At 41.4% G+C, this 25,672-nt stretch overlaps 5 protein-coding genes and 2 long non-coding RNA genes across 11 annotated transcripts in view; 5 read left to right on the top strand and 2 right to left on the bottom strand.

Moving 5' to 3' along the window:
• The first annotated feature begins 2,087 nt into the window (after positions 1-2,087).
• On the top strand, positions 2,088-5,741 carry LOC116703314 (uncharacterized). Its single transcript, XM_032537981.1, has 3 exons — positions 2,088-2,635; positions 3,209-3,440; positions 3,527-5,741. Exons 1-3 carry the CDS (start codon positions 2,315-2,317, stop codon positions 4,243-4,245), a joined length of 1,272 nt encoding a protein of 423 aa, XP_032393872.1. The 5' UTR covers positions 2,088-2,314; the 3' UTR covers positions 4,246-5,741.
• Positions 5,742-6,008: 267 nt separating this feature from the next.
• Positions 6,009-7,311, bottom strand: LOC116703317 (uncharacterized). Its single transcript, XM_032537984.1, has 2 exons — positions 7,035-7,311; positions 6,009-6,730 (listed from the first exon to the last, which is right to left on the bottom strand). The coding sequence occupies exons 1-2, from the start codon at positions 7,126-7,128 to the stop codon at positions 6,126-6,128; spliced, it is 699 nt and encodes a 232-aa protein (XP_032393875.1). The 5' UTR covers positions 7,129-7,311; the 3' UTR covers positions 6,009-6,125.
• On the top strand, positions 6,991-14,822 carry LOC116703323 (uncharacterized). The gene is made up of 3 exons (XR_004335397.1): positions 6,991-7,001; positions 14,399-14,620; positions 14,766-14,822. It is a non-coding gene; the product is annotated as an uncharacterized LOC116703323 (long non-coding RNA).
• Positions 7,515-14,090, top strand: armc5 (armadillo repeat containing 5). Its single transcript, XM_032537968.1, has 7 exons — positions 7,515-8,423; positions 8,518-8,548; positions 8,665-8,775; positions 9,243-10,140; positions 10,231-11,042; positions 11,571-11,703; positions 12,232-14,090. The coding sequence occupies exons 1-7, from the start codon at positions 8,031-8,033 to the stop codon at positions 13,715-13,717; spliced, it is 3,864 nt and encodes a 1,287-aa protein (XP_032393859.1). The 5' UTR covers positions 7,515-8,030; the 3' UTR covers positions 13,718-14,090.
• Positions 14,823-15,684: 862 nt separating the features above from the next.
• Positions 15,685-25,672, top strand: part of LOC116703324 (uncharacterized) — a 24,689-nt gene continuing 14,701 nt past the window's right edge. The window contains exons 1-2 of the long non-coding RNA XR_004335398.1: positions 15,685-15,958; positions 23,907-23,915. This is a non-coding gene — a long non-coding RNA (uncharacterized LOC116703324). The remainder of the gene's footprint in view (positions 15,959-23,906; positions 23,916-25,672) is intronic.
• cox6a2 (cytochrome c oxidase subunit 6A2) lies at positions 16,064-17,644 on the bottom strand. The gene is made up of 4 exons (XM_032537988.1): positions 17,415-17,644; positions 16,863-16,938; positions 16,438-16,580; positions 16,064-16,307 (listed from the first exon to the last, which is right to left on the bottom strand). Exons 2-4 carry the CDS (start codon positions 16,936-16,938, stop codon positions 16,218-16,220), a joined length of 309 nt encoding a protein of 102 aa, XP_032393879.1. The 5' UTR covers positions 17,415-17,644; the 3' UTR covers positions 16,064-16,217.
• Positions 24,461-25,672, top strand: part of LOC116703309 (glycine-rich cell wall structural protein 1.0) — a 15,499-nt gene continuing 14,287 nt past the window's right edge. The window contains exon 1 of one of the 5 annotated variants that reach the window (XM_032537970.1): positions 24,461-24,663. In XM_032537970.1, the coding sequence (XP_032393861.1) occupies positions 24,597-24,663 (67 nt within the window). In that variant the 5' untranslated portion in view covers positions 24,461-24,596. The remainder of the gene's footprint in view (positions 24,664-25,672) is intronic. The other 4 variants (XM_032537971.1, XM_032537974.1, XM_032537973.1 and 1 more) reach the window with 4 other exon arrangements.

Below are 25,672 nucleotides of genomic sequence, written 5' to 3' on the forward strand. Positions count from 1 at the left end.
GGGGGGGGGGGGGGGGGTTGAAATTTGGGAAGTGTTGCCTCCGCGGGTGAGTTTTACCTTGCCGATGACGATCTTCAGCAGGGTACAAACAATTACAAACATGGACTCTCTTTGTTGTAAATGGGAGGGTGGTTGCTTCAAAGTGGTTCATTTGTCCTGAAATCAGTGAACGCATGCTAGATAAATAAAAAAACTTCACACAAGACCCTTCAGAGATACCTGACGGACTTGTCACAACACTGTCAGTCAGCCTTGGGATTGTTAACGGCTGAACATAAAAAATTGTACCTCGTATTTAATTAATTCTAGTCTTTATTTGGGTTAGGTTAATGCTGCTTTACTTGTTTTTTTATTTTGCTTGGCTTAAACTTGGGAGTTGATAGGGTGTGACATTTTTAGGCTTTTATGTTTGTGTGTTTCTTTATTAAACTGTTACTAGGATTTAACATGGTTTTGGTCTTTGGCCTGGATATGTGTTGCGACAATAGCTAGGAGTTTGTGAATTTCTAAGTTACTATCTGTATTTCAAAAACTTTTGAACAATATGAATCTGAAATAAAATAGATTCACTTGTTGGCAGGAGATCTGGCATTAAGATGAGCATTTCGTGGTACTTGACTTATCAGTAGTTGTAGTTTTCCTACTGTAGCTGCTCACAGACGTTACTGAGACTGAATGCGCTCCGTTGTGGGTATCTAGAACACACATTATGCTGCCGTGGACCTGGTGTTGAAAGTTAAATGTCCAACAGGCAGAGCAGCAATCAAAAATGTATTAATAGTGATTATTGATTATTTTTTACATTACTAACAAAGGTGGGGACTAGCCAACTTTCCTCTCCAATGTTTGATTGTAGCCAATGACATTTTAGAGATGTTGATGAGATCTTGACTTGAATCAGTGGGGCTAATTGTTTCTAGTAAACCTAAACCGTATGTCATGTATTAAGTTATGAACCGTGCCTGTGAGTAGTGGGCTGCACATTTTTTTTAAACTCTCCATTGTCCCAAATTCACTGAGTTAATTCTGCGACTTGTGTTGTATTATACCCCAATAATACGTTGTTTTCCTGAAATTAAAAGGTGAATTAGAAATTAACTCATCTGCACATCAAACTAAAGTATAACATTAGGTCTCATGATCTAGAAAACTATAATTCAAAAACTTAAACCCTCCATTAGTTACAACAGGAAAGTATATTCTAACCTGGGGGTGTTGAATGAAATAGTTGACATTAACATTTGCAAATTGAGGCTGTTAAACATGATCAAAGTTGCACTTCTAATTGATTTAACATTAAAACAACTGTTTTTCACCCCTGTGCACTGTGGTGTTTTTGTATGCATATGTACTAGAAGACCATGTACAGTGTTAATACAATATTGAATTATTGTGTGCACACTCACCGCTGGAGGAATACAATCTATTGACTTTGCATTTGTAGACAGCAGCTGATATATATCGTGATTTATTGCAAATTAAGAGTCTCAGCAATATAAAATAACATAAACTAGCACAGAAGTGTATTCCAGACTGATGAGGGGAGCAGTAATGAAACAATACAACTGCTGCCAAACATATTGGATGAGTATTAATGGGGTGTGTGGAGATCTATTTCATACAGTAGATGATGGAGACCTTTACCTTTTTATAAGGCAACAATGTGTGGTTCTGCTCATGTTTAGCAACTTGTATAATGAGAACTAGCAACAACAAAAACAGCGATGGATAAAGATTAAAGGACTGCAACTAAAGATAATAAGAATTAATGAGATTGTTTTCTTAATAAATATTATGGTTACTAAAATACTGATACATGCCCAACATCCTAGCAGTACCCAGGTGGACGTTTTAAAATTTTTGTTTTGTCAGTCCAAAACCATAATATATGCAAAATTGTCAGGCTGAAACCTAAGGACGTTTGTCATTTTTGCTTGAAATATGACCAGTTGATTAATTGACGGGATGTTTAAGCTCTAAACTCAATAATGACTGGAAATTGGAGTGGAAATTGACGCTTAACATACGTCAAATAAAATTCCACAAAATATCACTTTGCAAACGTTGACGCATGGATGTATTGACGTAGGTTGTGCTCGGTGTTCTAAAATTGATAAACTTTCCGACAGCACTTGAATGCAGCGTACGTTAGCTAGCAGGCTAGCTTAGCATTTTGCTAGCATAAAAAAAATCCGCGATGCCTCCCAGTCCTATGCAGCTACACGACACTGTTCGTTTAACTGTTCTGCTTCATGGATAAAGAAGTGATGAGCCCGTCTTGACACATTACTTCGCGAATTTGACATATTGACAAATGGACGTCAATGAGTATGTTTTATCAGCGGGCAGATCCGTGCTGGACATGGTGGAGCGGGAGTGGCAGCCCCTGTCTCCTGGCGAGCTGGAGCAGCGACTGGACCAGGCGGTGGAAGAGATCCTGGAGGCTGACCTGATGGCCAACCTTAAAACTCCGCCGCCGCCGCCTCCTCTTCCTCCTATATGCGTACAGTTACTGCAGAACCAAGCTAATGTGCATCCCCAGGTTTTACAGATGACAACATCCAGCAGTTCCCCGGAGGATGAGGTACCAGAGCCCCGAGAACTGTTGGACACTGTGGACGGAGCTGCAGTCAAGGTATCGCTCTGTCTATGGTGATCTGGTCAAATGTTGCTCACTGAGACTGCTGCTGTTTCTTAAAATAAGTTTACAAATCAGTCAAAGGGTGTAAGATAATTGTTCTTATCCGCAGTGCAAAGTAACATTTCTAAGATATTTTAAAGTTGTTTTTTTCTTTGTTACATTGTTACTAGTTGAGGGATAAATTTAAGTTAGACAATCACAGAATACAGGTAGAAAACTAAATCCCTCCTAAGGTTGGAGCTACAGTATAGCCTATGCATATACAAATATATTGCATCTCTCTCTGAATGTGTACATTTAATCACCTTATCTTTCACTTTTGTATCCCACTTTTTAACAAATTGTAACATTTCTACCTTTTCTCGCTGTACCTTGTGCTGAATTTTGATCCAATCGTGAAAGTAACCAATATATTTGAGCTAAATTGAGCATTCCTCTATTTTTTCTGCTGTCACCCCTGTAAGATATACTTTGTTGCAACCATGATGAATGGAATCACCTGCCATACATGTTAAATCTGCTGTCTGACTGGAGCTGGCTACTGTGACATCATTTTTTCCCCATCAGCACATCACAGACCTGCTACAAAGCACCAATTCCAGGGCCCGACTGGCCGGACGGGCTCGTTTGTCTTTGTCCCACACTGTCCTGCTGTCCCTCACTCTGCTCTGCGAGCGCGTCAGCTACCGATCTGTGTCCCGCCGTTTCCACCTGGAGAAAGGAAACATCCACAGGATCTTCTTTTCTTTCTGTGAGCGCATCAACACGCTGGAAGAGAGGCAAATCAGATGGCCAGTTGGTGGGTTGAACAATTTTGTTAATGATCTGAGTGCAAAAAAGGTTTGAAAATAATAATGCTTTGGGTACTTCCTCTCTATTCTATAGGCAAAGAAGCTGTAGAGGCCCTTTTCCCGCTTTGCAGTCCAGAGAAGGAGCATGAAGAGCAGCCAGGTGTCCCTTGGGTTCTGGGAGTGTTGGGACACACCCGCATCCCTATCCGCCTGCCTATAGGGAAACATGATGTAGAGAGCACAGTGCCTGAGGTGAAGAGGATAAAGAAGGAGGCCCATCCTGACTCCTGGCTAAACCTTCAGCTCACATGCGACCGTAAAGGCCGGTTCCTGCACTGCAGAATCAGTAAAGGATCAGACATGGACAGAGGCGTCGCTCTGAGTAACAAACTTAAACAGCATCCTGAACTGATGCCCTCTAGCTCCTGCCTCGTGGCCAGAGCCGGCTACCCACTCACTGCTCATATTTTAACTCCATACTCAGAAATTCACGGGCCGAGAGAGGAGCTTTTCAACAAGACGCTGGAGGAGCATTTTCACATGCTGGATCAGGCTGTTGCCAACCTGAGAGCCCGATTTCAAAGGCTCAGGTATCTGGATATTGGAAACTATGATCGAGCCAGAGCTGTTGTGCTGACCGCCTGTGTGTTGCACAATATGTTTTTGGACATTGGACAAGTGGTACAAGGAGAAGTTGAGAAAGAGGAAGCCATAATCCAAGAGGGAGAGACGGACGTAGATGACGAGGGTGTGCACAGACGGAACGCCATCTCAGATTTGTTGTTTAAAAACTTTGATTCCGGAAGCACATGATGTGATGATGTGTGGTGGGAAACTTGGGTTCCTTGATGTAAATGTATAATTTTGTAATATAAAGGTTTATTTAAACAGAATCTATACTGTCTGCACACATAACTCGACTATTAGAAAACAGGGATATCTTTCCTGTTTAGTTTACACTGGGTGTAACAGTTGTCCACTGTAAATCTTGATAATCCATAATTATTACTGTGTAAATTGGAGATATATATTGAAGGATATTGGACAAAGAGGTTACATTTTTCCAGAACAGTTTCACCCCCATTCTACAAATGAAAAAAAGGAAAGTGTAATCACACAAAATACTCTTCGACTGCAGATGTATGTAAATACCAGTGTGTTTCTAGTGTTCCTCTTCATCAGAGTGAAAGTACATTTAACAGCCAATAAAATATCTCTAATGTAGCAAAATAAGCATAGGGGTAAGGAAACCAACTAATATCCACTGAAGTGTCTTAACTTATGACTAGTTTTTCCAGGCTCCCAAAGGGGCCTGGAAAAACGCGGGGGCGCCCAAAGGAACACATGACAAATAGCCAAAAAATAAGAAAATGCGAGGGCAATAAATAGTGTATTTCTTTCTAAATCCACTTCATTGCTTATTTTATTTTGAAAGTGGTGGCCGGAAGTGAGTGTATGATAATAGTTGACGCTGGTGTGAACATTTCCATGTTAGACTTTAAAACTGTGTTGATACAGTGATCGGCAGCTATGATGTTACTGTCGTTATCTGTAATAGTCACACGGGGTTGCGTATTGATATACTGTATTAATATTGACTATAGATATTAAAACCGAGATAAAAATGTAATGCTGCAGTTCCTCACTGTGGCCACTGGGGGGCAGTGGCGTTTTAATGATTCGCCAGTCTTCTGCGGCAAGACCATAGACTGTTAATATTCATAATGTACAGTCTATGGGCAAGACAGAATACCATAAAATATTCGATAAAAATTTCACAATAAACCGCCTAGGGGCAGACACAACTTTTACAAATGTATTTATTACATGGTATAGTTGTTAATACTGTAAGTGTATATTATTGATACATTAACATTAACTAGCTTTTCTTTGAATTTGGTTATTTTTTTTACCTCTTAGGATTAATTATCAGTAAAAGTATCTGTTTTCATTTCCCTGAAAAATGTGAATGTTTTATTCCAACTGTGACTTCCCTTTAACAATAATCATGTTGTGATCATTTCAGGGTTTTTTCGTTTTTACTTTTACGGCCAGCATCAATTTTTTATTATAAATAACTAGTGCGGTGATGGTAGGATGCTTGTATTAAGCTATTAGTTGTGAGTAATATTTTAGCTTTTTCTTACTCTGCATCAAACAATCAGTCAGTAACTCATTCTTCTCTTTTGTTATAAAAATAAGTGGGTGATTGAAATGATTACATCCATTAGATTAGGGCATCAACAGAAAAGGCCAAATTTGAGGAGGCATGTAATCTGCATGCAGAATAAACTCAAATTGCCCGGCCAGAGTGTCCGTGTTTCATACGTCCCGTTTTCTGAACTCAGACTGGCCTATTCCTTTTTTTTTTTTTTTTTTTTTTTTTTTTTTTTTTTTTTAAGATTATTTTTTTTTTTTTGGATTTTGCCTTTATTAGTAAGTGACAGTGGATAGACATGAAAGGGGGCGAGATATGGGGGATGACACGCAGCAAAGGACAGCAGGTCGGATTCAAACCCACGCCGCTGAGGACCTATTATTAAAACTCAGTGTAACAATAAAAATGTGCCAACATGACCAATCTAAAAACCGTTTATAAAAAGACACTCAAACTGTTTTCCTAGCGCAGTATCATAAAAGTTTTTGGTAAGAGCAGACCACACACATAGAAGTTCCGACCCACTTCATGTGGCCTACTGTCCATCCTTTGACATGTGTGTGTTGTTATTCTGAGCCAGGCTAGAGATGGCCTGGGCCAGGTTGTTAATCGCCTCTATCTTCCTCTCCTCCAGGGCTTTCTGCTGGGCCCACATGTTCATTTTCCTCTCTTGCAGCTCCATGTACAGCTGTAGGACGTCCTGTGGAGGCCGGGCAGCGCAGGGAGCAGCTGTTGCAGGAGGTGTAGGTAGAATAGGGGTAAACCTCTTGCTGGCTATGGCCTTGCCCACTCTTGTGCCGTTGAGCTTGGCTCTTCGCTGGGCTTCGATCTCCTCCCTGCTCTTACCCAAGACCTCATGCATTGTCTTGAAAAACTCCCAGTGGACGCTGGCCGCCCCCAGCCTCTTGGCCCTGTCAGCGTTCTTCCTGTACGTGGCCAGCATGTTTCTCCACTTGAGGTCACATTCGTACGCCTTCACGGTGACATCAGTGACCTCTGACTCCCTCAGTTTGGCATTTACTTTCTCTGCCACCATCTCCCAAAGTTTCTTTTTCTTGCATACAGGCTGGTCAAAAGCCTGGTCCATTTCAAGTCTGGTGTTGACAAGGTGCCATGTAGCCTGCAGTGTCCATATAAATTCTAGAGCAAAACAAAAGGTATCATGTTATTGGTTGATACATTCTATTACCTTGCTTGCATTGAACCTCTCATCGATTTTGTTTTTCATTTTATTTGACACAGCATGTCTGATTGAAACACATTTGAGGTCCTAACTTAGGAAATGTTCCTCCTGAGTTCCCAAACGACATATAGTTCAATGAGTCACGGTTTATGACTCTAGCCACTGCAATAGGCAGAGACTGCGCACTCATCAGCCCTCCTCGCTTCACGCGATGACTGGATGAAACCTGTTTAACTTAACGTTACTGGAACGGCCACTAACCTGCTTTGGTTTTATCGGTGTCCACGCTTGACACGACCGTTTCCTTTCCTTCTACTTCAGTACTTTGTATCACAATTGTCTCAATTACCTCCATGATGTCAAAACATTACAATAACAGTCCAAGTTTTTCTCTATTAGCCGTGTGTAGCTATCGTGGAATTTAACAACGTCTCTTTTCTCGCATCGAGTAAAACGATGACTATAACAACTTCAATTAGCAGCTTGGGACGTGTAGTCCGTTTTGGTGGATGCAAATGGGCTTTTGGGTTCTCTGGTGTACCAGGTAAACTACAATCCCTAAACGCTGCGAATTGTCCAACACACACTGCTCTTTGTCACTGCCACGGGGAATGTAGTTTTTAAAAGGAGGAAATGTACTATGAGAAGTAAAAGACAGCGAAATTGAAACTACAAATCCCAGCATTTAGCTAACTGGCCAACCTCTTCGCTCCCTGCTCCCTCCCTCGACCGCCCCTGTTTTGTTGTTTGGCTAAAGATGGCGTTAGCGGCTAACACAGGCGATTGCATTTTGTTTCACAAAAATTATTCAGCCAGTGGTAACAAAACATTGATCAATTAGAGCTTTAATCCGTCATTTGATGTGTAAAAATGTGTTACATAGAGATAATACACGTCTGTCACGTAGAATAACGATTGTTCGGCCTTATCACGATGTAGGCCTGTTTTTAAGGGAGTGGACCGAAGCTGTTGGAACTCCATCTCCCATCAGCGAGTGCGACGTCAGGTGGTACAACTTTCCTTTTTTCATGGTATCTGTAGTTTTCTGACCACTCCAGACTGTTATTTTTGCGGAAACTTTGAAAAATCTGAACGAACTCTTTTACCAGTTGAGTTAACTAGCTAAACTTTAAAGTGAAAGGACATGTTATTTGATTTCACATTATTTTACTGGAAGCGTCCAGTGCAGTGTGTACAATATCTGTCTAAACTGAGAGGAAGAAAATTAAGATAATTGAACCCAGAGCCTGAGGGACCATGGCTGCATCACCTGTTCAAGGTGACTGGAAACCATGTCGAGCATCCTCCAGAGAAGGGCACACATCATCACCCGAGTCTTCTTTGACCTGGTGCCTGGCTCACCTTTCCAAGCCTGGATCAGGGACTGAATATCACGGGCAGGGCAAGGCTGACTCAGGCGGTAGCAGAGAAACGGACAAGAGGTCCAGAGTGTTTCAGTGGCGAGCCCTGGTCGCCATCCGGACGCAACACATCAAGGGTGACAAGGCTGGCATTGCCAGGTTCAGAACTAAAGGGGGCCTCCGGCTCCTGTTGGACCTGCTCAAACGCACAGAGTGCTCCAGGAAAACCCTGGACCTGGCTCTGAGCATCCTGGCAAACTGCTGCACCGAGCTGGAGACACGCATAGAGGTGAGATCAAATGAATAATAAAGAAGCGTTGGAAAGCTATTTTTATAAAACCACCCATGCAAAAGGCTAACATTTTAAATGTCTATCACCATAGGTTCGTAAGCTTGATGGAATAAATATTTTAGGTGAGTGATAATGAGGAATTTGATGTCATGGTGACTTTTTTTTAAACTTTTGCAATAATCTTTGGTATTTTCACAATGAATGACATGTAATCATGAAAAAATCTTGACTGTCTCAGTGGAAATCTTGAAGGAAAATGTAGCCCAGGAAACCGTCCAGAACCGAGCAGCCCGGGCTTTGGGAAACTTGGCGATGGATCCAGAGAGCTCTGCACTCATCCACTCTGCTGGTAAGTCTTAAATGTCACTGTGTCTCACGGCATCATTTTTAGTGGGCAGTTTTCTGCATTTAAAATAAGATGCAGCTTGAATGCTACTTGAGGGGAAATTATATTCTTGCAGTAGCAGCAGAACAGAAGTTATAATGTTGATTACCTGTCGGATTGAAAGAATAATCACGTGTGGATTGATGGACAGGTCTATCAATTTTTGTGGTATGGTAGTTACACTTTAAAGAACCTATGGGCACCAGGACGTCCCTCTTACATATTCATATTTTGAGATTAATCAATAGTGAAAATTATTTTTTGTTGTCTAATCCTAAATCCAGATATAAATGTCTATTCACATTACCCACAACTTGCAGAAACTGTTAATATAATCTGTGAGATGTTTTTGTGGAGATATTATTGGTCCTCAGATTAAAACCATCCTCCATCAACTATCTTTTTTATTAATTTTTTTATTTATTTTACAGGTGGTGTTCCTCTTCTCCTTTTTTGTGTTTCTCTTTCTTCTGGCCCGTCCTCCCCCACTGCTGCTCCACCCAAAGAGCCCTGTCCTAAACTGGAGTGCGCCCAGTCGGCTGCTCGGGCTCTCCTCTACCTCTCAGACACGCCCTCTAACCGCCTGTCACTGCTCACTCAGGGGACCTTATCTTCTCTCGCCCCTCTCATGGCTCCAGAATATCCTCAGGGGCTTAGGCGTGCGGCGCTCAGGACCCTCCACGAGCTGACCCGGGGCTGTGGTGTTGAATGTGCCAGGGAGGTGTCCCGTTCTGGAGTCCTTGCTCAGCTCGGTGTCATGGCGTTGGGGGAGTCTGGTAAACCTTCCGAAGAGCTGGCACTGAAAACCCTGGCGAACATGTGCTCCCAAGGCTGCCTGCGCCCACTTGTGGGGTCACTGGGGGTCATTCAAAAGTTCACAGAGGAGGTCAAGAGGGACCCACTGAAGTCTGGAGTCTTCCTCAAGGCGCTGTGCTTGTGCTGCAAGGAGGCGGTTAACCGGGCCAAGGTGAAGGAAAGTGGTGGATTGGAGGTGCTAATTGGCTTTCTGGCGGCCCATCAGAGACATCCCCTTTCCCGATTAGTCATCCTGGCCTGTGTAGACTTTGTTTTTGATGAATCTGCTATGGAGCAGTTGCAAGAGTTAGGGCTGGTCCCTCTGCTTGTTGCCCGACTGGTAGAGCTCTCCAAAGGTGAGGAACAATCTGCTGAGAAGATGGATGTGAACCTCTCCTCCAGGATGTCTCCAACTGAGCTCCTGCCCTCATCATGTTTTGACTCCTTTGACTTTCCTCCTCCTCCTGAGGTCTGCAAGAAGGAAGAAGCTGGAAAGGATCAAGGTCTATGTTCATCAAGCTTTTTAAGTCTCAGGTATGGAACACAAACAGGTTTATCTACGTTCCCTGTTAATTTGATTCTATTTTCTATTGTTCATCTACATGCTTATTGTTCTCTTTTCAGGTCCTGGTTGGTCTCCGAGGGATTGATCTCTTCAGAGGGTGACCTGCTGGATTCTTCTGGTGTTGAAGGGGAATGGGGGAGTCTTCAGATCCCACAGTCTTCTTCCCCTCAAACCTCTTCTCCAAACCCAGATTCGCTTTCCTCTCTTAGAAACTCTTCTCCATCCAACTCTACTGCACTTTCTAAAAAAGCTGCTCTGCCATCCCCTGTGTTGTCTTCGGCCCAGCCCCCACTGTCATCCTCATGTAAAATCACTGATCCATCTCCCTCTAGTAGTCCTCAACCTTGCAGTGCGCTCACACCGGGTTTGGGGTGTGAGCGCACTCCTTCCACTATCTCCTCTCCCAGTAAAACAACCCAAACACCGGTCTCTCCATCAAAGTTCTCGTCCCCTAACAGAAGGAGGCAGCGTGCTCATTCAGCAGCTTGTCTGACTAAAGTTACTCTTGAAACCCCTCCATCTGTTCCCCGCCCGATGGCTTACCACCACCCCTACCACCCTGAACCCTGGACGCCCGAGTCGCCCATCCTGCTGCTGCTGTCACGCTTCTCCCACGCCACCGACCCAAGTGCTGCCCTTATCAGCTCAGGTGTCATGTCCGGCTTGCTTTACTACCTCACCCATCACCAGGACCCGAGCGGGAGGTGCTTCCGTATGCTGTGCCGGCTGAGTTGCAACCCAAACTGTTTGCAGGCGCTGGTCCGAACCGGCTCGGTCGCATTGATTCGTCATCATCTCTGTCAGAGAGGGGGAGGATTTGAGGGAGAGGAGAGGCAGACGGACCGAGTGAAAGCCAAAGTTAAACAACTTGGTAAGACAATAATCTTTTTTTGCAACACCGTAACTGCAGAACAGTTACAATGCTATATTTACCCATAAAACAGCTGTTTGAGCTGTTATATCAGAATCTACAGTTCCTCATTCCCAAAGTTATAGGTAATTGTTATTATTTTTTTTAAATCTAGTATTAGTATTATTATTGTTTAACTCTCTTTTGACTAGGGATGCTGCTATCCAACTTTCCAGGTCCCAATACCTCAACTCATGGTATCTGCCATTACCAACTACAGATTTGACACCAGATCTCTTTTTGAGTGAATGTAACTGCAGCAAAAACACTGCGTTTCATAATGACATAATAAATCTTAAATATTTAATGTGGATCAGTCACATCTGACTGATCCTCGATAGTCTTAATGAGGTCAGCATGGGGGCCGATACAGATCTGGCGTATCGGATCGGTGCGGCCCTACTTCTGTCATGAATAGTACTCAAGAACCAGCAGGTCATTTTTTATTTCATATAAGAGTTTATAAATGTGTACTGTCTCTCTCTGCAGGTTATGCTCTTCTTAACAATCTGCGTGTCCAGTGTGAGTCTGGATTTGGCTCTGGGGTTGTTGCCCATGTGATGCTTTCAGGCTCTGAGTCTGACAAGACGAACTGTGCGCTGTCTCTGCCATTAATCAGCAGGTGAGCAGTAGATCTATAAGGAGTTGGGGGGTGGGGGGAATCGATACAGCATAGTATCGCAATTCTTTCCGTGGCAAAACTGTATCGATACACAGACGCCAAGTTTTGATCTTTTATTTTTATATATGTGTTGGTCAGTTTGTCTGCTTGACAATCCCATTTTGCAGCAATAAAATTGAAGTGAGATGAACAAACAGAGAAATGTATCTTTTTAGCTAAAACAGATGTTGACAAAGTTTCCTTTTTTGGGGACATCATTTGAATTTGGGAAAAATTTGAAGTTGGAAAAAAGGTTATAAATTGCAGAATATTGCAATATGGCAAGGCAAGGCAGCTTTATTTGTATAGCACATTTCAGCAACAGGGCAATTCAAAGTGCTTTACACAAAATCAGTAACACAGTAACACTATAATTTCCCATTTTATTGGGATCAATACATATCTATCTATCTATCTATCTATCTATCTATCTATCTATTTATCTATCTATCTATCTGAGCTTTACAAATCCTATTTGTCTCCCAACAGCAACAAGTCCCTGTTAAAGAAACTTCTTCTGGACAGCGGTGGGCTGCTCTTGGCTCTCCAGCCCCTTGGTTGCGATGACGATGATGTGGATGAAGACCCCCCCACTGAATGTAAAAAGTTGCTTTCTGATTGGTTTAATTCCCCGCATTCTGGCCTGACTTCTCAGCTCCACTCGCTTTTCTCCTCCCTCCTGATTGGATGCCTGTCTACCTTGACGGGTGGCATCAAAATGGAGCTTGCCAAAAAACATCTAAATCCAGTTACAACAAGGTCAGTCAGTAACATTGACAACTTTTTACCCCCTTCCTCAAAAAGGCCACGTCTGGGTGACACCTGTCCTTATGCAGTCTCCAACTTTGACCTCCTTTTGCTGCTGGACGACGGGACTCGGTTCCGAGCCAACAGGGAGGCCGTGGCCAGGGTGGAGGGGACAGGCGGGGTAAGCTCTGAATACTTTTGGGCACTGTTGAGAGGTGGATTTGGAGAAGCTCAGGGTAATGTGGAAGAAGCCATCCGCATTAAAGATGTCAGCACAGGTATGCTTCTACCAGTGCTGCATTACCTGCATGGATGTCGCTTCACCAAGGACACAGAAACAACCAGGGAAAGTGATGAAGGTGAGAGGGGAGGACGGTGTCAGATCTTGGACAAATTGGTCCTTGAAGGACTATGGGTCTGCCAAAAAGAGAGCGAGGATAACTCAACAGGAGACTTTGCTTTCCAGAAAACAGCTTTAGGTGAGATGATGATTGGAGCGTACAGATTCTTGGTGACTGAGCTGCAGAGAGAGTTGGAGAATCTCTGTGTGTCTCTTCTCCTATCCTGCTCCACCAAGACTGCTAGTGGAGCGGCCTCAGGTTCCACAGTAGAAAAGGCTGAAAATGCTGCATCTAAAATGGACCAAGAATGCATCTGGTCTGCCGAGGAGAACCTGGCCAATCGGACATCCGAGTTAGAGTTGACGGGTTTTGAAGTGCAAACAGAAGATTTACCAGGACAGACGAAGAAAACAAACACTTCCCGCCCCCAGACCGAAATAAATAAAACATCATTTGCTGGAACAGTTCAAAAGGCTAGCGGAGGACTCAATACAATCAAAAGAGAAACTCCAGTTTCCAAATCAAGCAGTGCGTCAGTGGTGGACAAATCACTTGATCCAGAAAAGCTGAGGTTAAGACCAAAGAACTTGAAAGGTTCAGCACAGCGTTTGAAATTAGCAGGTCGGGACTTATCCTCAGTGGCCAGTGCAGGAAGTGGGGCCCTAGCTGCTCTCCTACCCCAGGTGTACTGGTTTTCCCAGCGGTACAGCTACCCAGCACTGGGTCGGGTATGCTTGTGTCTGCTGCTGGGCTGTCAGGACTGTCCCCAGCCCTTCTTGACCTCCTCCCTTGCTGGGGATTGCCTTCGCAGACTTGCCAGAGAGGCGGACTGTACAGAGACACTGAAACAGGATCTACTAAGTCTGACCGCAGTAGCTCTAAGCTAAGCAAGGGAACTAATGGAGTGGTTGGTTGCGTCAATTCAGAGGGCACAGATTAAGTGAGAGCGACTGTGGGGCTTGTTGGAAGCTTCTAGAAAAGTTGGCATTGTATTAATTTGACCAAATGTCTGAAAAGTACATGTGCAGGCTACACAACATCACGATTACCTGAAAAACTGCTGTAGGAATTTCTTGAGAACACTTAAGAACAGAACTGGCTGTTGATTTATTTTCATAAACTGGAAGCATACATTTTAATTTAGTTTTGATGTAATCTGATATGAATTGTAGCCTGTCCCAGCATGACATAATTGTATCATAATTTACTAATGACGTTTTTGGATAGTGATTTCGTTTTTTTTTTTTTGGTAAAAAGTTTAAGAAAGAAGTCGCAATGCATTGGTAAATGTCATTTAGCTGGAAGTACTGGAATTATCAGGGTTGGTCTAGAAGCCAGTTGTTTATTTTGTACATAAAGATAATAGGATTAGCAGATATACACTGAATAAACTCCAACTCCTATAAGTGTGTGTGTGGTGTGGTGTGTGTTTGGTGTGGGTGTGTGTGTGGGTGTGTGTGTGTGTGGTGTGTGTGTGTGTGTGTGTGTGGTGTGTGGTGTGTGTGTGGTGTGTGTGTGTGTGTGTGTGGTGGGTGTGTGTGGTGTGTGGGGTTTCATGGTCTCTTGAGGATGAACTGTGATCCCTGACTTTTCATTTAGTGCCACCTAAAAGTCAAATGATCCACGTGTCCACAAGTGGCATGCTAATGCTACTTAATGTAGCATTTTAAGAATAAGGCTAGACTGGCAATGTCCTATATTTTTCTATTTGTCAGCCAACAGTATTAAAAAAAGAAGAAGAAAGTTTTAGTCCGTTTCTTAATACTTTACTTCCCTACTTGTTTGTGGCTGTCAGAACCAAGCCCAGGAGTTAAATCTCAGAAGAAAATAGGACATGGTTATTTAGTTAAATTTTGTCAAAGCCAAATAGTAAAGCCGAGCACTGCATTTTTTTGCAAATATTTCTCAAACAGGAGTAAACATTGCATTTACTAGGGCCTATTTTCAGCGGTGAGTTCAATGATTAGTGCTCCGTGAGTATTTGGGGCAGCAGGTAATGTACAGTGGTCTCAAAAGTTTACATACACATGCTTAAGTTGACTAAAAAAGAGGAATAAAAAAATCATGTTTGGAAATTTATTTTAATACCTAAATTAAAAAATGAGGTAAAATCCAACCTTTAAGGAAACCAATTTTCTTTGTGAATGAATAACGTATTGTAAATAAATGAATGTTCTTATTTAAAATACAGGGGTCATAAGTATACATACCCCTATGTTAATTCCCATAGAGGCAGGCAGATTTTTATTATTAAGGCAGTATTTCCTGGATTCAGGATATATGCATCTGATAAAGTTCCCTTGGCCTTTAGAATAAAATAGCCCCACATCCTCACATACTCTTACCATGCTTGAGAGAGGCATGGTTTATTTCAGTTAGCTAATACCTGGTTTGATTTGCATTGAGAGATGATTTTATAGAAAGTATCCCATGCCTATCTCTAAGCATGGTGAAGAGTATGTGATGATGTGGGGCTATTTAATTCTAAGGCCAAGGGAACTTTATCAGGATGGCATAATATCCTGAATCCAGGAAAATAACTGGCCTTTAATAATAAAAATCTGCCTGCCTTATGGGAATTAACATAGGGGTATGTTATACTTATGACCCTGTTTAAATAAGAAACATTTATTTATTACAATACGTTATTCATTCACAAGAAAAATTGGTGTCCTAAAGGTTGGATTTTACCTCATTTTTTAATTTAGGTATTAAATAAATTTCCAAAACATGATTTTTTTATTCCTCTTTTTAGTCAACTTAAGCATGTGTATGTAAACTTTGAGCACCACTGTTATTGTCCCCAAACGATGTGGCTCATTGATGTATTTTTTGTTTTTTTTAATAGTTTTAAAAGTTTTTGGACAACAATGGAGCCATGGCACAGAGAGATAAGATATATCAGGCTTTGGCACAGACAAAACATATTGGAAGGATTTGGTCATTGATGCTTTTGGTATTTCCATGGTATTTTTTTGACAAGGAACTTCTAAAATATTACCAGCCTTGTTTTAATCATTTAAAGTCCATATGGGAACTATTCTGACTTAGCCAACCCCTAGTTCTAGTGTATAAAAAGACACCATAAAAGATGGCAGTGAATTCTACTGTAATACTTAAAATAGTTGGTCTACAGGAACATGGTCTGGATGTAAAAACACATTTTGATAGAAGTCTTGAGGCATGATTAAATAAAGCATTACTCTAAATTAAACAAAAAAGAATGGCACTAATTGTAATACAGCACAAAGTGGATTTATTCTTGTCTGGGTGCACCGCTTGATGGCGGCGCTGCTTGGCCCCTCGGTCAGTATAATTAAGCCAAGCACACTGCAGACTGAAGTTTTAAATAAGCGGCATAACAGCTGAGAAATGTGACCGATCCTTTCAGTGATGGGAGCCCTCAAAACCATCAGGCAGAGCGTTGGTGTGAGAGTTGTGGAACAGAGAGTGGTTTCCATCGCCCCAGGGGAATTTCTAGAAGGAAACATAAACGTCGAAGTAAGGGCAACAATGGGGAAAACCGGGGATATTCATCCCATACTATTTCTTTATTGGGGTAGGTGTGACGTTATGTCAATCCCGGTGCATGCTGTTTGAGACTCACCTTGGTGCGGATGCGCAGGTGAGTAAATGGCACAAATTCTGGCGAATCATGCGAGTGCGCCTGCATCTTCATGTAGACGTTGGCCATGCAGACAGCAACACCAGGAAGGGCCAACACAAAGGTCAGTATCTTCCAGGTCCTCGCTGTGGAAAACCACCAGTGAAACTACACGACTGAAGCAGTAAATAAGGTAAATGACTAATGAAAACTAACATAGCTGTTTCTTTACACTAATAATGAAGTACAATTCCTGATGATTCGCCATTGAGCATGAATGTGCGGGACAGCTCTGCAGACATTTCAGTTAATGTTGAACAAAAGGCTCCAACTGTATGTGGCTCAGAGGTGCAGTTGCATTAATACGCTTTGAATCTGCAGGCTTTGATGCATATTGGTTTTGATAGGGAAAGTAAAGACACACTGACCTCCTCCCTCATGGCTTGAATGTGACGCAGCAGAAAGCACCCGTCGAGCAACCAAGGCAGCTGGAGACGCAGACATCTGTAGAGGTAGAGAGGAAGAAAAGAAAAATTGATTGAACATTTGCAGTATATTTTATTGTTATGCTCCAGGCTAAATTACCCAGTTTATTCTCTTAATTATTTTAAAGGTCCCATGACATGGTGCTTTTTGGAAGTCTCGGTCCCAAAAACAAAAACCCTCGTGAAGTGAAATTTTTATGCCATGTGACCTTTAATGTGAAGGGAGCCTTCATAAGCTTCACACAGAGTCAAAAAACACAACACATGTTGAAATAAATACAATAACTAAAGAGAACCTCTAAACAGCCATTTCAAAGTATATGTCACATATTTAAAGTTCGGTGCAGAATTAATAATCTGTCATATGACCCTCTATAAACACACAAGTCCTCTATAAACAGCAGGCTGTTGAGGCTGGGCCTACTAGTGTTGCTGTGTAAGTGGTGGTAACCATAATAAAATAAGATAAAGTACAAGATCACGACAAAAACTTACTGTTCTGCAGGCAGACAATATCCAACAGGCTTTATTTTCCTCTTTATTTTTCTGGTGAAGTCGTTGCTTTATTTTATTTTCTTCTCCTTCCTGCTTGTTTGTCCTTCAGTCTGTCCTGGGTTAAACTGTGTCAGACTCCTCCCTATTTCAATCTGTCCATGTGCCAAGAAACTTCGTTTATATTTGGGCAAGTGCAAAGGCTGGCTGATATGTGACGAGGAGGAAGAGGATAGGGGAGGAGGTGTGCTGGTGGTGCACAGGACTTTCAGCCTGCATTATAAAGACTAAAATAACAGCTGAGGGCTAATGAATCTTCATATAAGCCCACATTAACCCTAACCCTTTTTTTTCTTCTTCACATAAACAATATGTTAACTTTTAATTCAGTTTCAGTTGGAGAGCAGTCACTGAAAGCACACATGGTTCGATTGTGGGTCACAAGTGGAGAATAATCTCGAGTTTATTAACATTTTCAATGTATAAATCACCTATTATTGTAAGTCCTATTTAGTCTATCTTGCTTCAAGATTAGATGAACATTTATATCCTGTAGTGAAATCATATCCATAGTGAAATATTGAAGCCAATGGGGCCCATATTAATACCTCTAAAATCAGTTCTGTAGAATTAACATATTCTGTGCAAAAAGTACTTCCCTTGGCATGAAAATTTCACTTAATTAATATGATTTCCCTCAGCCAGCCTATGGTCCCCAGTGGCTAGAAATGAAAACAGGTGTAAACTGAGCCCTGGGTATCCTGCAGGTATCCTGCTCTGCTTTGAGAAAATGAAAGGTCAGATGGGCCAATCTGGAAGGGGTTACCTCCCCTTTCTCTGCTTTGCCCGCCCAGAGAATTTGGCCCACCCATGAGAGAGAGACATCATGGCTTTCAAACAAGTAAAGTGGCAGTTGGTCAAGGCCGCACCCCCACCCTCCACCTTGCCCCCCCTCTCTCCTCCTCAAAAGCTACAGACTCAAAAAATGGCACATACTAAGGAAAGCTCATTGTGAGACTGGCTCTAGTGGCTGTAATTCTGCACCAAGGCTGAATTTTGGGAAAGATACTTCAGATATGGTATTAGGGGACCACTAAGGTCTATATAAAAGAGACTTCAGAGACAATATTAGGGGACCACTATGGTCTATATTAAAGCATCAAAAGAGCACCATGTGGACATTTAAATAAAAGTTATATTTAAAATTGTAAATCCTGTACAGGCCTCTTGGTTAAGTATATATACTGTATATATATTTTACAGATACATGACCTTTCATTTGTCAGTTCAATGGGATCAGAAATTTTTTTTGGGTTATCAGAGAGTTGTGATTACCATTAGACTTAATGGTAAGTCTAATGATTATTATGTTTAAAACAAAATCATTTGTTTAACTTGATGAGATAGACTGTCCAAACGCTCCTCCAGGCTCCTTTGGTCATTTGTGTTGTACAGGCTCACCTCTGCAGTAAGGTCCCCTCCTGTTGGTAAGAGTTACTGCTGAAGTGACCTGAGTATAACATTTAAAATAAAAGATGTGTCATACATTGGGTTTTTAGCTTATTAACCTGCACAGAGCCTATATGTTCAGTAGTGTTCAATTTGAAAAACGGAATCAGTTTGAGAACTTTTAAAAGGTAAAATACATGAATGTAATGTGATATAAAATACAACATTTACTGTTTGGCAAAACTAAGGTTTTCATACGCTTTTTGAATTGATAATTTCTATATTTCGCTCTCCGTTGAGTGTCAATTCTGGATATTAGTAATGCCTTTGTCGTCTCTGTCTGGGCGGCTTCAGGCTGTAGTGCAAACCGCAGGCTGAGCCAGCAGTGATGTCAGCCAGTCATGCAAGCTGCCAGTCTGAACGTCTCGCACTTGTGTTATTGTGGGCACAGGTTAAATACCATCTCAGTTTGAAGACTCAATGTGCACACACATGCATTGGCAGCTAGACACTGAGGTTTACATGTGCTGCAAGTGTGCAGCTGGACTGCAGTCCCTCCAACCTGCAGATATGTTGTTAGGATCACGGCTCCATTGCCTGCATATACAGAGTCTAGCCTATATAAGGCGGGACCTAACTTTTAAATCTATCTTTAAGCAAGAATTCAATTAGATATGATGACAAATGAGATGCATGCAATTTGGAAGTTTCCCAACCAAGTTAGTCTATGTAATACTTCTGTTGCTTTTTAGTCAGGTCAGCAACGTGGCTCTGAGGATGGTAACGTAGGTTTGTCAGTCGGTCCACCACTTGATCCAGATTGATATATCTCAACAACCACAGGACAGATTGAGGTGAAATTTTGAAACTTTGACATTCATGGTCCCCAGAGGATGAATCCTACTGACTTTTGGTGACTTTGGAGCCTCTAGTCTAGCATACACACTAGTCTTGCTGATGATAGACAGCCACACAGAATGAACTGATTCAACAGGTTTTTTTTTTTTTTTTACCTAAACCTGATGAAGTGCAGCATTGTGGAGTTTATTACACACACACAGCAGCCGGAGGAAGCACTGTAGACTCAACACACCAAAGTGGACAGACACACACACGATACAAATATATACATATTTGTATTTTTTTTTTTTCCAAAAAGTATTAGAGATTCTTTTTCCTGACTCTCTCCACTTATACTCTATGTGACACCACTGAATTTACTTCAGAATGGATTTAAGTCATCATAAAGTCTGGGTAAACTGTGTGATGCAAATAAATAAGGTGGGTAAACTGAGTTCAGATGAGTTTACCCATTACACACCCCTGTCTGTGTATATTTTATGCCAAGAGAAAGACAGCTGTGCATTGTGTGCAATGCAGTAAGTGTGTGTGATGTTGGACAGAGGTGAAAGCAGCCAATGCCAGTTGTAACAGTCTGTCCCATCTTTGCCTTGTAAATCTGTGTCTCTCTCTTCTCTGGACACTTACCTACCATATTCCTGCGTTCACTTCAGAGCAGCTCACATCTAAGCTCTTTATTCAAGTCATACCGCTTTTGGACAGATAACATTTGTTCTTTTCTTCATGCAGACCATTTCAGGATGTTTGATGTAGTTTAGAAAATATAAACCGGACAGAAAAAGTGTTTTCATTTTGTACGGTGCCTTGTACACGTGAATGTGTGTGTACACACTGGAATGATATCTCTAATTGTGAGTGAGTGAGACTGGGATGTCCTGAATACAAAATTAACTTTTTCATCCACCAGCCAAATGGCTAGTGAATGTGAATATCATGTAAACTCTGTTACTCTCTAAATACTCTTTCAAACTCTTCCATCTGACTTCAGTTGACAAGTTTTCCTAGTTCTGGTGGTGAGGTTATTTTGAAACCATCTTCATCATAGACTCCCGCATTGAGTAAATGTGCTGTTGTAAAGTCTTCAAATTAATTTCTTTTGTCCTCCTCTCTTAGGACGAGACCAACACAACCAGATGCAGGTTTAGCTGAGAGACCTAAATCCAGAGTGAGCCAACACCATCACTCTGTAGGTCTTTGTGTTCATCCCATGTGCACATGCTTCATTGAGCTGAACACTAATATTAAGCCCCCTGGAGGTGGCCCTCAGTGGCTTACAAGGTGGGTGAAGAAGAGCATACAACCATTAGTAAACCCAACTGTACCAGACCCCAGGCTAAAAACAACGCTAAAAACTTCAAATTCAAGGCCAAAATTACTTTTGAGTTTTTCATTTGGATGAGAGTGATAGTGATAATTTCACCATTGCAAAGCTGTTCATGAAAGTGATAAAGTTTAGAGATTTAGTTGAGATTATTTGTATTTACGCCACCGACCACCAAGTGGCGCAGGGTGTATCTTGAGGTGGGTGATAGACTTAATGAGGAGGTTTCAGGTGCAGGTGTGTTGCTGCTGTTGGAGGCAGGTTTTGACCGTGCCACAGTCTGTGTTTATGCCCATATTTGTGGTTTTGCACTTACTTTGGAACATTTTGGTGTATTTTGAGAGAGAATAAAACAATGGTCTAAACTGCAACAGCAGCTGGTGAGTTGTATTGCGCTGTATAATAAATCTGTCTTTTTGTTGATGGACACACACTGTGTAGGCTATTTATAGTAAACATGCTTCATGAATAAATTTTACAGAATAACATTCCATCAGTGGACTTTTAAGTGTAGGAAATGGTCACTACAGAGAACAAAATCACCCATCTGTTGCTGGCCCCAGCACTCTAAACTTGAACTGACAGCTTAGCTCCATGCTGACATTTTAGAATATATAATGGGCCTGCTGAGATAATTTTTCTAGAAGTGAATATGATCATTTAGTAGTTCTAAAGCTAATTGCAGAGTAACCCCAAAAGATCTGCGTGAGTTCCATTCTGCACACCTTCAGATGTCTAAAAGCATAATCCATTTACCTTTGCACTTTGAAAAAAAATTACAAAATTATAAACCTTTTGAGTAGCCTTATACTCTCCATGTCTATACACACTCCATGCACTTAAACATGAAGATGGAGCAAATGTATATCAGTATCCATTGTCTGTCACTAAATGCTATGTACTTTTCTGTTCTTTTGCAAAGCTTCCATTGTGGCATGAGCAGATATGTTTGATGAAAATTTTAATTGTTAATAGTTATTGGGAATGAAGTATCTGCTTTATGAGACTATAAGAAGTTTTTTTTTCTCTGTAAAACCAACCTCCTGATCCTAAACCCTCACCCAACATGCCATTAATCAGCTTGTTGTAGAGGTCAAGATTGAACTCTCCTTACCTAAGAGATTTTTTCCCCTCTTTCAACCTTAAAGGACACATAAGGACAGCACACGAACACACACAGATTATACTTTGTATGTATATATTGGGGCACACATTGTTTCTAATATGCAGACCACAGGGAAACTGCCATCCAGATGTGTCTCTGCAGACACTGCACTCCCTGTTCTCATACTGTTCTCCAGGTAAATGAGCCAACACAGTCTGCACCACCTCTCACAACAATCAGCTCTTCTTTTCAAAGCTTTGACATCTCGTCTTGAGAAATTGACACTCTGCGTATGGATTTGATTTTTTTTTTTTTTAATAGGCGCCTCCCAAAACATGCAGACAGATAAATGTTTAGAGGTGAATCATGCATGCGAGAGTCATGAGTCAGACGTGGGTTATGTTATTGTCTTATGCTCAGTACCACCAGAGAAGACGATGTGGTGGTCTGCATGTGTGACCTCAGTTTTCCTCAGGTGGCATAACAACAACTGACTTCTTTCGAAGCATAATCATCATATGTGGTTCTCTAGTCAGACGTTTGCATTGAATGCTGCCGTGCCTGAGATTAAGACATAAACTTAAACATTAGATTGAGACATGGCTGGGGTCCTCCCGCACTATAGGATATGAGGATGATCCTGGATCCACCATAGGCTAATGCTTCTTGTACAGTCTCAACACAATGTAGTTACACACTATTACTCCTGTAGAAAGCTATGGAAACTCCCAGAATATGGTGTTGTAATTGAGGTAACAACCTTGAGGGCAGTATTTTGTGTGTGTGTGTGTGTGTGTGTGTGTGTGTGTGTGTGTGTGTGTGTGTGTGTGTGTGTGTGTGTGTGTGTGTGTGTGTGTGTGTGTGTGTGTGTGTGTGTGTGTGTGTGTGTGTGTGTGTGTGTGTGTGTGTGTGTGTGTGTGTGTGTGTGTGTGTGTGTGTGTGTGTGTGTGTGTTTATTTATTGTTGCATGTTTGTTTTTACTCTCCAAACACCTAATACACACATGAAAAAATTGTGAAATATTTACTTAGCAATTTCCAGTGTACACATTTTACCATTTGCGCTTCTTAAACATATTCTGTTTGCTTTCTCTCATTCTTTCTTTTCCCCTTCTTGTTTATAGGAGGTGTAATGTTTATTCTATTAACAAAAAGTCAGTTGATTAACCGTCTTTGACGCATGTGACTTTATTTGTAGGAGGGTCGAGTTCAACATGTCTGTCAAAACCTAATTTTCTACAACAACAAAAATCATAATTTTTCTGTCTACATTTTCATCTGAGGCTATTCAGTGATAATTTATTAGGTGTAAATGTTCATGTAGTCCATGTGTTTGCATGCAAGGCACCATCTTGGGTTATATAGCTGCTAACTGCTGTTCCTGATGATTTTCCATTCTGACAAGAATGTCATTTTGGAGAAAAACACTGTTGCATGTGTTTGAAGACCTTTTACTGTAGTGCTGTGGAAAGCCTCCTAATAAGGGGCATTATTAACTGGTTTGGGAAAGGCTCTGCTAGACCATAGAGCCCTTAAGAGAGTGGTGCACTCAGCAGAGCGTGCCACCAGATCAACACTCTCCACTGTGAAGGACTTATATACCAGAAAGTGCAGAACCAATGCTAGTAAGATTATGACGTAACAGACTACCAGCTTCCATGGCCACAAGCCCAACACAGAGAAACAGAGAAACGAAGACAAATCTTCTTTCCTCAAGCCAACCAGATGGTGAACTCTTGTGCATCCTCTGTCTTATCTAGCACACTGTCGTCATTGAACCCCTTACTCTGCCCTGCACATTTCATTTTTGTGCTTAACTAAAAGGTTTTATCTTGGCATTTCATTTTAAGAATCCTTATTTTCCACACTAGTCTTTTACAAAACAGAACGGATGAATCCTAAATCCTTGACTCTTTGTGCACGTGGAAAGCCTGTTAACAGTGCAGTAAATGGCAGAAAAGTCCGACAGACATGCGGGGGTGTTTGCTCTATTGCCGTTTTCCCATAGAAGAATTTTCTATCTGGCTTTTGGTCTACTGAATGGATTTTTGAACCCAGTGGCTTTGATGTTTTTGTCCTCCATTTACTGTGACAGAAATTATTTGATATCTACCCAGGAAAACAGTCAAAAAGATCAAATGCAATCTGATATACATATATTGTATTGTATGTATTGTGTGTATTGTGTGTGTGTGTGTGCGCACAAGTGCGTGCGTTCTCACGTTCTCAGCTTGGAAATGGACCAAAATGGCCCTTTTGCTTTGCCCAATCCGGCCAGTGTGTGTGTGCGGAGGGCAGGACCGGGCAGTGGGAGTGTATCAAAGAGAATACCATATATAAGACATCAAGGATGGCCATGCTTTAAGTATCCATCCTTCCATCTGTCCATCAGTTGGTTTCTCTGCTTCTTTTTGTCAGTGCTGCTTAGTTTTTTGTGCCCGATCTCCATCATGCTGGTTCAAGCTCTGCTCCAGACCTCCCTGGTTCTCTGGTTGGCTCAGCAAACTCTGCAAGGCGGTAAGAACAACAAGGGATTTCATAAGAAAAGACAAAACTCTGGTTGTATATTCATAACATCACAGTTTGACCAACTTTTTTTTTCTTCAGTTTTTGGTTATTTTTAGGCCTGTCTTAAGTCCCATGTCAGCACATTTTCTGTGCTCTTGTTGAAAAACATCTAATTCCTGATTAATTTCTCTACTGGCCTGTCATAATAATTAAAAGTTTTATGTATATAAAAAAAAAAATCAAATTGATATAATTTGATTCATGGAGTTTTGGATACTAATCACCTTTGTGTAATGATATTGGTTTTAATATTTGTTGAGAAAGTCCTCAGATTTAAAATGTAAAACATTGTTACCAAACTAAAATATTTGCTTAAGTTCAATAAAAGGATTGAACACTTTTGACTATCAAAATGTAAAGCACAGTTGGGTTATTTCTGCACACATTTGTAAATCTTCTTTGGTAAATTTTCATGGCATTTATGCAATTAGTACATACAATTTGCGGCAGTTGTCATGATAAGTTGTCACTTCATCAAAGAGCTGTAAATACGTCATAAGCAGCATGATTTCACCTTAACCGCTCTGATGGATCTCCAGTGGTTCACTCTCACTAACTTGTTAAATTTCATGTCTGTGAGATTGATGGAGAGAAAACATGACTTGGACGTGGGCTCCTCCATCAGCAAGTCTCTGTCGTTTTTACTATCTAATTTCTTTGAATCAAAGGATGCAATGAAAAGGTGGCAGAGGCAAGCAAAATTTGACAACCAATTGCGAGAAGAACTAACAGACTCCACACAGTCGCTCAATTTGTCTCATCCTCTGTTTCCATCAATGAATGTCTGTTCCTCTCTCCTCCTGTTGCCATGTCAGGTTGCAGTATTCATGAGACACTAGGGGCTTTTGTAATATTCTGTACTTTGAAGTATTGTCATCTACATGTCTCTTAAAGTACTCACCGTGTTGGGGACAGTGTTCAAAGAAGTAAAGGTAAAGTCCTGAAAGTAAAGTAAGTC

Source organism: Etheostoma spectabile, chromosome 15, assembly GCF_008692095.1.
Source record: "Etheostoma spectabile isolate EspeVRDwgs_2016 chromosome 15, UIUC_Espe_1.0, whole genome shotgun sequence".
Taxonomy (NCBI): domain Eukaryota; kingdom Metazoa; phylum Chordata; class Actinopteri; order Perciformes; family Percidae; genus Etheostoma; species Etheostoma spectabile.

Excerpts from the sequence above, each read along its gene's own strand:
- LOC116703314 (XM_032537981.1), top strand. The coding sequence starts at position 2,315 with ATGGACGTCAATGAGTATGTTTTATCAGCGGGCAGATCCGTGCTGGAC. Across the intron at positions 2,636-3,208 it reads TGGACGGAGCTGCAGTCAAG|CACATCACAGACCTGCTACA; the intron begins GTATCGCTCTGT and ends TTTCCCCATCAG. Across the intron at positions 3,441-3,526 it reads GCAAATCAGATGGCCAGTTG|GCAAAGAAGCTGTAGAGGCC; the intron begins GTGGGTTGAACA and ends TCTATTCTATAG.
- LOC116703317 (XM_032537984.1), bottom strand. The coding sequence starts at position 7,128 with ATGGAGGTAATTGAGACAATTGTGATACAAAGTACTGAAGTAGAAGGA. Across the intron at positions 6,731-7,034 it reads CACCGATAAAACCAAAGCAG|AATTTATATGGACACTGCAG; the intron begins GTTAGTGGCCGT and ends GTTTTGCTCTAG.
- armc5 (XM_032537968.1), top strand. The coding sequence starts at position 8,031 with ATGGCTGCATCACCTGTTCAAGGTGACTGGAAACCATGTCGAGCATCC. Across the intron at positions 8,424-8,517 it reads AGCTGGAGACACGCATAGAG|GTTCGTAAGCTTGATGGAAT; the intron begins GTGAGATCAAAT and ends CTATCACCATAG. Across the intron at positions 8,776-9,242 it reads TGCACTCATCCACTCTGCTG|GTGGTGTTCCTCTTCTCCTT; the intron begins GTAAGTCTTAAA and ends TTTATTTTACAG.
- cox6a2 (XM_032537988.1), bottom strand. The coding sequence starts at position 16,938 with ATGTCTGCGTCTCCAGCTGCCTTGGTTGCTCGACGGGTGCTTTCTGCT. Across the intron at positions 16,581-16,862 it reads TTCAAGCCATGAGGGAGGAG|CGAGGACCTGGAAGATACTG; the intron begins GTCAGTGTGTCT and ends GGTTTTCCACAG. Across the intron at positions 16,308-16,437 it reads ACCTGCGCATCCGCACCAAG|AAATTCCCCTGGGGCGATGG; the intron begins GTGAGTCTCAAA and ends GTTTCCTTCTAG.